Raw genomic sequence first — 9,729 nt, forward strand, 5'->3', positions numbered from 1 at the left:
GCGTCCAGCCCCTCCAGAAGCTCTCTAACCCGGTCCTCCCCAACCTGAGGTCTGAAGGCGATCCCCTCGAGTCCGGCTTCTATCACAGCAGGGAAGTCCCGGTCCCTGCACAAGAAAACGGAGGTGAAGAATTGGTTAAAGAGGTCCGCTTTCTCCTCTGACGCAACCACCAGATTGCCCAGCGTATCCTGCAGGGGTCCCACATTACCCGGCACCTTCTTCATCCTCCCAATATGTTTAAAAAAGGACTTTTTGTTATCCTTAATCTTGGACGCTTGTTGTCAAGAAGCTGCTGGGAATGAGCCCAGAGTGGCCTCATTCGCACACTCCTGGGTTTGGAGCGTATTTGGCAGGGCATGTGGGAGGGTTTTAAACAGAGTATGCTTTGGCTCAGAGGGGTTGGGGCAAAAAACCACGATGTTGTAGACAAACTCCAAGCGACTAAGGAGCAGCAGTAGCACAGCCCCCTCCCCTCCCCAATGTTTGTCGTGTGATCTGATAGAGAATATTCTCAAGAAAACGCAGTATTTTATATCCTTTTATCATGCCTTCCATTTATACGTCTCCTTTCTAAAATAAGCAAGCTATATCTTTTCAGTTTCTTTTTATGAGATGCACTTACATGATCTTTTTTACCTTTACAGGTTTTCCAAGATAACTTAGAAATCAAAGTAAACCTTTATTCAAGCAAACACCAAAACCACAAGAGTTCAGTACACAAGGTAAGAGGTCCCTTCCAGCCCTATGTTGTTATAAGCATTGCTGTTTTAAAAAAAAGTGCTTTGTATAAGAATCACTTGGGAAAACTTAGGGTTCCTATAACTGTGCAGGGCAGGCATTTCCAGAAGTACCATAATTTTTGCACTTTACTTAAATTACTTTAGGTACAGCACTTTAAAACTTTATAGACATTCCATGGCTTGGTGCAAGTTTTGTATCTTGCTGTAGTTCTGTAGAGTAGGAAGCAGCTAATTACCGCTTTGAAAAGTGCTAGTTAATACACATGCAATACAAGCAAACTAGGTAGGCTGTGATGCACTACCACAGTTTGCTTTACATTTAAAATACATACAATGAGGTTTAATTAAGGCAATTTCCACCATTTAAAAATGTTCTAAAGTTGCCCACATGTATTAAGTGATGACTTTAGAATGCTTTAAATGGCAAAAATTGTCATGTATTACAGCTGTGGCAAGGGCTCAGTTATAAAAGTGTTATTTTCTTTTCAGAACCCTCTAGAGTCAGATCAGCCATCTAAATCTTGGGAATATCAATTTGAATACCCCAGCTAATTTAAATTATTACAGTAGTACAAGGGATGAGATGTGGCTTCAGATATCCACAATGAAAACTCTCTCTCTTTTTAACATTAAAGTTAACATTTTGACTGGCACCCAGAAGGAATTGGGAAGAACTGGTGTAATACATCTCTTGAAGCTAACACCAATAAGTAGATAGGCAGCTGTGTTCTTCACTCCATATATCTTCATTTGCAAAGGTAGCTCAACTGCAGTAACATGGCAGTGCACAATGTCATGGTGTTGTTGTCTCAAATTGAAGATGTGAAATAAATAATCTCAATTACTCTTGAGCTGCAGATTTAGAAGTGCACTTTCAGTCACCTCTGATTCCAGAAGCAGTAGAGTGACATGACACCCTCAAGTGCAAACTCTCTAAATCTCGGTTGCAGGCGACTCTTCAGTTTCCTATCATGTCACTTCCTTCTAACACCTCTATTGGCATATTTTTCTTGATCAAATGAAGTGGCAGTTAACTGCTTCTCTGCTAGGCTGGCTACCTAACAAGAAAGGAAACACAGTACCCGCTATGACTGTTGAAAATTTAGAAGTAGTATTTCTTTTAATTAATGTGGTGAGGGCACATTACCCCACAAAACATTACAGTTCCTGTCTCAGAGACTTCATGTATTGGTTGAAGAGGAAGAAAAAAATGGAACCATGAATAAACCTGTATGAGAAATTCACAGAAATTCACATAGAATAGGCATTGTTTTGTCTCTGAGATAAAAAAATAGCCATCAAAAGTTGGCTGGTCTGGAATTAAACTTCATAGTCAAAGCCAGAAGGGAATATTAGGTCATGCACTCTGGCTGTGACTATATCACAGACAGTTTAATTTTATCCATTTGTGCCTACATAGCCAAATAACTTGACTAAATCATAGCTTCCTGAAATGTAACCAGTGTTCACTTGAAGACAGTCTACCATTTCCTTGGGAGTTTATCTATTCATCCTTGATGTTAAAATATTTTCATCTTATTTTAAATCCTAATTTGTTTAACTTCAGTTTTTAGCCATTGGTTTTTGTTCAATTTTTTTTTTTTTTACCACTAAATGAAAATGCCTGTAATGTTTGGTGTTTTCTCCCAATGAAGGCATTTACACATTGTAATCAAGGGTATAAACAGACATCACCATATGAAGTAGTTCAGCTGTGATGGAGATGTGTCTGGCCACAACTCATCTGCTTCATTGGGCAAAACACATCAGAGGCCTGATCCTCCAGAACAATAGGCAACCTGTTCCCTGCTATAGAGATGTGCCTTGGGCAATCTCCAAGGTGTATATCTGTAGGAAGGGAATGCCAGGCTCCCATGGCTTAAGGGGCCCAATCCTTCATTAGAATTCCCAGGGCATGCAGGATTAGGCCTCTCAAACCCTCGGATTACCTGCCCAGGGCAGCAGAAGGGCATGGGCACTTCTAAGTCTCCTATGCTCTCCTGCCATAAATCAAACAGATGTCTGCTGCAATAAAGCGGCAAAAATTGATACCACCTATGATATGGCTATAAGATTTGGGCCATTTGTGTGCAACAAGTGGTATGGACATCTGTTTGATTGGCCTCTGTACCACCAGTGCATTGGTAGATATGTTACCAGTAGGTCAAGGAAAGTGATTATTCCCATCTATTTAGCACTGGTGAGGCCACATCTGGAGTACTGTGTTCAGTTTTGGGCCCCCCACTACAGAAAGGATGTGGATGAATTGGAAAGAGTCCAGTGGAGGGCCATGAAAGTATTTTTTGGGGAAAATGACTTATGAGGACAGGTTGAGAGTGTTAGGGTGACAGTATTTGGATCTTGGGGAGCATTGGATTTGTACCTGAATAAAGGCATGACCTGTGACTTAGCAAACTGCTGACCACAAGGCAGAATAATATATTACAAGTAATATTGCAAGATGCTTAGGCAAGCAGATTTTGCTTATGAATGTTTCTGCTAAGCCAGCAATTTGCTTATGCTGAGTAACCATCTTAACTGTGTCAACCATTTTCAAGTGAGTCTGTGTAAGTCTTTGTGCTGTGAATGAGGTGAAGTCTTAGGAATGTGGAAGATGGTACAACATGGGAAAGAAAGACTGTGGAACATAACACGTAATTGGCAACAGAATCCTAGATGAATATATGCAAACAGGTAAATGGTGATTGGTGAAGAAGTTTCCAGGTTTTAGTCAAAGTCCGTCCATTGACCGAAGAAGTAAGTTCATGGCCTTGGACATGCGCTCATAGCAAAAGGGTTTGCAAATGAATAAAATGCATAGGCAATTCCATGCTAATGAAGCAAACAGTAAACAGAGGTGGAGCTTGAGGTAGGAGGAGAAATGGGTGGAACAGAAGGAGGGACAGAGGTGGAACAAATGTTAATAAGCATAAACCAAAGTGTATAAATGTGGAAAGAACTATTGTTCGTGGTGGCTCCCTGGTTTCACAGGCTGCGTGTCTGTGGGGGAGCTAGTCCAAAGCTGTCTCCATTCTGAATAAAGCTGTTGCGAGCAATGTGTGCTGGTGTTTGTTCCCTGCTTGTTCTGGCTAATGAGTAACAGGATCCATAAGCAATTGAATCGTTGTCTCCCTAGTCATTGCGCACTGCATGGAGTTGGGGTCTAACAGAGGGAACTAAGATTACTTAGTCTAAAGAGAAGACTGAAAGGAAATTTAATAGCAGCCTTCAGCTACCTGAATGGAGGTTCAAAAGAGGATGGAGCTAGGCTGTTCCCAGTGGTGGCAGGTGACAGAACAAGGAGCAATGGTTTCAAGTTGCAGCAAGGGAAATTTAGATTAGATATTAGGATGAATTTTCTCACTAGGAGGGTAGTAAAACACTGGAACAGGTTACCCAGAGAGATGGTGGAAGCTCCATCCCTGGAGGTTTTTAAGACCGGATAGACAAAACTTTGGCTGGGATGATCTAGTTGGGGATGGTCCTGCTTTCAGCATGGGGTTGGATTAGATGACCTCCTGAGGTCCCTTCCAACCCTAATTTCTTATGATTCTATAGTTTTTTTAAGGCAGCACAAAAGTAATCTGCTTTCACCCCAAGTCCCTGGTCAGTCTGCCTTAGGAGGGTAAAGTGACACATTACACTTAGACCAGACAAAATCTGTGGAATGTTAAGCACTATTAAAGAATGTGATGTGAATAGTTGCACATTAAGGGTTAATACTGTTTGTCACCCGCACAGCTTTGACTTACCACTAGATGGCTGGTGAGGCTAGGGGCATGGCTAGGAGCCCCTAGCCTCACAATGCCCCCAGCCTCACCAACTAGGGGTTGTTTTCTACCCTTGCTCTGGGTGAGGGAGTTAGTGGGAGAGAGCGGGGTTGCAGCAGAGAGGGTGCAGACAGTTCAGCTCCCTGATGTAACTGAGAACACTTTGCAGGAAGCCTTTTGAGTTACAAAGATCTCCTGGAACAAAGAGCCTGCAGCCATTTTCCCTTAGCCACAGTCCCTCCTCTCTCCCAGCCTGTCCCTGTTTCAGAATGGGAGGGGGGAAGGGACGAGAGGGAGCTCATTCTAAGGGTTCCCAGCCAGCTTTGGAGGGCAGGGTGGGTGTATTGGTACCCCCCACCCTCCAGCACCAAACCCCCAGACTGAACTCCCTCCGGTCCCTTTCCCCCGATTTGCACCCCGCTTCTGAAAACACTGACAGGTTGGGGGGCAGCACAGGCAAAAGTTACAGAAGATGCTGTTTTGAAACATCTTCACCTGGCCACTCATGCAATAAGGGTTCAGATTTTCACCCAATTGGCCATCTTTAAAGCTGTCTACAGCCATGCAGTTGTGTTTGGTCATGGCTATAAGCTGCTTTCTGTGGCCAGATCTGGGTGAAAATTATCACTTCTGTCTGCACCTGGAGTGGCATGCAGTGGAGAAGCATGGGGGTGTGAGAGATGTGGCTTCCCTCTGCAGGCCTCTTTGGTCTCCTTAAAATCCTTTAAGGTTATGTAAAGTGTTTTTATATAAAGATTATTTAAAGCATTTTTATTTGAAGAGAAATAAAAGATATAAAAAAAAATAAAGACTCTCTCATGTGCTAATGAATTGTGGGTTGGGGAGAGACTAGTCAAGTCCAGCCAGCTGGCCCTGCACCACCCTGCTGCACTGATCCCCCTCTCAGGAATGTTCCTCTCCGGGAAATGTTCAGTGACATTGCGATTGGGTTCGGGGGGAGGTTGCAGGCTGGGAAGGGGGACTGAGATGCAAGGGGGCCATGCATTCCTGTCTTGGCTGGGGATGGAAGTGGAGAGAGCTGGTGAGTGTTGAGCCTTTGAGCCAAGCTGAGCTCCTACATTCCTGGCCCAGGTATTAGGGTTCAGGGATGCCCTAGTTTTCCCCCCCAAGCTTTCCATAATCCCTCCTGGCCCAGGGGATGGGGGGAGGGGGGGGAGAGGAGGCTGGAGAATGCCAAAATGAGTTCAGATGGCTACTTCTTTGCCAGCCACCTGCACCTAGCCCTGCTGATCCAGACCTCATCACGCCTCATCCCAGCCCCGCAGCCTTGCTTAGAGCTGCCTGTGCATTTTCTTTTAGGTCAGGCACAAGACACAGAAAACTTCGATGAACTATAGTTTACAAGAAGTTAACTGAAATTTTCCCACACTGCCAGGCCCCATTTCCCTGCTCTCTTAAGCAGGTTTGGGGAGGGCCCAGCTTTTCCCCGAGTCCCCCAAAGTCCTGTCCTGTAGTGGGGGTGGAAGGGGGGGGGACTGGGCTCCAGAGAAGCATGCTTCCACAGGCTCCATGCAATGTTTAATGGCTCCATGCTGGTAACTCCCACCAAACCTGGATAGCTTTGCACTGGCAGGCAAAGCCAGAGTGCAGAGCTTCTGGGGTTTAGCAGGGGAGGGCCATAGCGCTGGGGAAGCACAATTCCCTGGGCTCTGTGATCCCACTGAAACTGGATGGTTCCACACTGGCTTCCCCTGCCAGCATGGAGCCATCCGAGTTTGGTGGGAGCTACCAGCATGGAGCCACTGGTGTTAAACATGACACAGGAGCATGGAGCCTGAAGAAGTACGTTTCCCTTAGGCACAGCTCCCTTCTGTACACCCATAGGGTTTAGCAAAGTGGGAGTAGGGTGTCTGAGGAAACATGCTTCCCTGAGCTCTGTGATTCCTTTGAACCTGGATAGCTCTGCTCTGGCTTCCCCTGCTTCACCAAGGTCCTGCATCACTCAGCTGGCTCCAGGCTCTGTGCTGGGCAGCCCCTTTTCTCTCCCACCCAGACAGGAATGTAAGCAGTTGGTGGGACACAGGGCAAAATGCTTAACTCTCTAAGCAGAGGTCTTCATGCTGAGGCCATTGGAATTGGCTGGCCAGCATGGTGCTATGTGGGGCAGGGTCACACCCATTGGGGGCAGGTGGGTGAGAGTATTGGCTTGGGGCCAGTACCACTCCGTGGGGAGTAGAGTTTGTCCACAGAGCAGTCTTTAAGAGACTGAGTTCGTTTAGGTGTTTTCTCCCACTCAACCACTTTTTATAGCTCTCTTCTGCGTCCTTTCCAATTTCCCCAAAGCTTTTTACAGTGTGGCCACCAGAAATATAGAGTATCCCTGTTTATACATTGAAGGATTGCTTTATTTGTTTTGGCCACAGCATCATGCTGGGAGTCCTTGTCCAGCTGTTTGGCTGGTATGACCCCCAAATGCCTTCCAGATTATTTTTTTCCCCCCAAGATAAAGTCCCCCATTCTGCAGGACTGGCCTGAATTCCTTGATCCTGGATGTAGAATTCTGTATCTTTGGTTGTATTAATATACAATTTATTTTCATGGACCCTCTGTATGAAGCAATCAGTATAAGTCTGTATGATTCTCTTGTTCTCCTCATTATTTAATCACTCTACCATTCTTTGTATTACCCACAAATTTTACCAGTAACATTTTTATCTAAATCACCAATGAAAAAGTTGAATAGCATTAGGCCTAGTGCAGTCTCTGTGGAACCTTACTGTCAATAATTCCAGTTCAAAATGATTCCCCACAGGTAGCTGCTTTCTCAGCTCTATGAATTGATCTGTTCTTAATCCATTTATTGCGTGCTTTATTGTTACCATATGCTAATGTTTTAATCTGAATGTCATGTGGTACTAAATCAAATGCCTTAAAATGTCACATATAATTACCTTACCACTCATCCTTTAATTCTTTATTTCACAAACCCGTATCAGTTTTTTCATTTTTGAATTTTCAGTTTTTGCCCTGAGATCTGTCAGGCTGACAGGCTTACAATTACCTAGATCATCTTGATTGCCCTTTAAAATTATTGTTTCACTTTTTTCAAAGAGTAAAGAGAAAATTCCTGTCAGAAAAGTAAGACAACTTCTGCTGGAAAGTGGGAGCAACCTAGGTTTAGTAGAGAATGGACTAGAGAGCATTTAACACTTTATGGGCTGTTTATTTGTGCTACACAAGTGCCTAATATTTGCGGATTGTTTTAACCAGTTGCATAGCAGAAGATTTACATTGTAATATATAAATAGGAAACTGTAGTCAACTCCCTCTAGGACTCTCTTCCCCAGAAATACAGCTAAGGAAAAAACACTTATCTGCTAGCAGTAGCTAAAGAATCCCAGTCTTTTACCAGCAAAAGCTGTAACAGCCTTCTGTAGGACTTAGTAACTTTATAACCTCATCTAACCTCTAGTTACGAGACCTTTGTTCCTTAAGGTATTGTCCTTCCTTATCACTGTCACCTGTCTGTCAGGCATTTATCTCTTCCCATGCTATTTGAAGTCTCTGCCCTCAATCTACACGTATCTTGGCTCCACACCATTTTTCCACATCAGTTTTCTTCAGTATCTTCTCTTCCTTTCTAGATCCCTCCTTTATAGTGTAACTTCAGTATCTGTGCATTGTAACTTTAGTTACTAATTTTGAAAAAAATAAGCATTGAAAAGTAAACAAAGACACAACCTCTCCCCACAAGGAGAGCACCCACAGCCCAAACCCTCTGCCACTGAATGCTGCTGAAGCCCAGTGTCTGCAGGCTGGATGTAATGATTGCACAGACCATAGGTTCCTGATCCCTGGTATTTATTTTCCTTAATGCACTACATTCTCTGGCCTATTCCTTTCTGTATGCACTGCCTTAGGAAATGATATAGAAGTGGAAACTGATTCCCAGGACTATGCCTTTGAGGGCATTCCCAACAGATAAAACAGTTGGTGAAGCCAACTGGACAGGAAGGAGCAGTCATATCATGAGTCTCTGGCTATTGACAACTGATGAACAGAGTTACCAGCTGGGGAGTATTAGAGCAGCCCAAGGCTGGATTCAAGTGGAAAAATCAGGGCATTTTAGTTAGTGTCCTGAGGACCCCTCAACTACCTGCCTGCCAGAAATAAATCTGATCTGCAGACTGTAAGCATTTTGTGTGAGAATTTGTATCTTTATGTATCTAGATAATATCCAGTGTGAGCCAAGTATAAATAAATAAATTGCTAGTGTTGCTCACCATAGATTTTCTGAATTCCTTGGAGGTCATCCTGTGGGAGTTTAAAGTTTTGTGTTTCCATGTACTGGTAGAAAGGGGCCATGATAGCACTGGGGTCATTGGAGTGTTCGAGGCCTAGGGCATGACCCAGCTCATGGACAGCAACCAGAAAGAGATCATTTCCTACAGACAAAACATACATTCAGATTAGTTTCCCAGGTAATATGTTAATAACAGTGCAATACAAAATACAAGACTCCATACATGCTTCATACTGTAATCTAGCTCTGTTTTTACATTGTGCAGCCAGTAGCTGCATCAGCTCTAGGCACCTGAAAAGATTGTTTTTATTGTTTTAAAGTAATATGACTATTACAATCAAAGCTCAGTTCAGTTATAGGAAATGCTGCAGCCATGTTGTGATGATTGTATTTAAAATATTGATTCTTGTAAAGCTATTTTAATTTGTTCACCCCGAAGTAAGCTGCAAGCGTGGTGCAGGGTTCTGATTTTGCAGCATATTAGTTAGCATAACATTTCAGGATATTTCACAATAAGCATGCTAATTATAGGGCACAGGTGGCCATATACAAGTTGCAAAAACATTTTAATTTTCCTATTCCAGTTATTAAAATGTTTATGGCATAGGAATGGAAAAAGAAATTAATACAGAAGGCACAGAATAAAAAGGAAATGAATGGAATCTACATAGAAAATAAAAGTTCAAATGCATAAATGTATGCAGACATAGATGGTATCCTGCAACCGCACTGTGTTAATCCACATAGTGATTCATTAGATACATACTTAAATCAAGAATGCCAGTGGTGTGAAATTTGAAATTCATATAGATTAAACAGCAATCTGGACTACCTGTTGCTAGAAAATAAAGTGTGCCTCAAGTTAGCAGAATAGACTGTCCTATTTTTCATATAATGTTGTGATAAAATCTTAGAATTGGTAAGTCTTGATCAATTAAAAAAGCCCCCACTCAGG

General features: G+C 43.1%; 1 protein-coding gene across 2 annotated transcripts in view; it reads right to left on the minus strand.

The window, feature by feature from the left end:
- MMP24 (matrix metallopeptidase 24) overlaps positions 1 to 8,950 on the minus strand; it is a 69,406-nt gene extending 60,456 nt beyond the window's left edge. The window contains exon 1 of one of the 2 annotated variants that reach the window (XM_019513088.1): positions 8,755 to 8,950. In XM_019513088.1, coding sequence (XP_019368633.1) covers positions 8,755 to 8,935 — 181 coding nt within the window. In that variant the 5' untranslated portion in view covers positions 8,936 to 8,950. The remainder of the gene's footprint in view (positions 1 to 8,754) is intronic. The other variant, XM_019513089.1, reaches the window with a different exon arrangement.
- Positions 8,951 to 9,729: the final 779 nt, after the last annotated feature.

This window comes from Gavialis gangeticus, unplaced genomic scaffold (genome assembly GCF_001723915.1).
Source record: "Gavialis gangeticus isolate Ggan-Ray unplaced genomic scaffold, GavGan_comp1, whole genome shotgun sequence".
NCBI lineage: Eukaryota > Metazoa > Chordata > Crocodylia > Gavialidae > Gavialis > Gavialis gangeticus.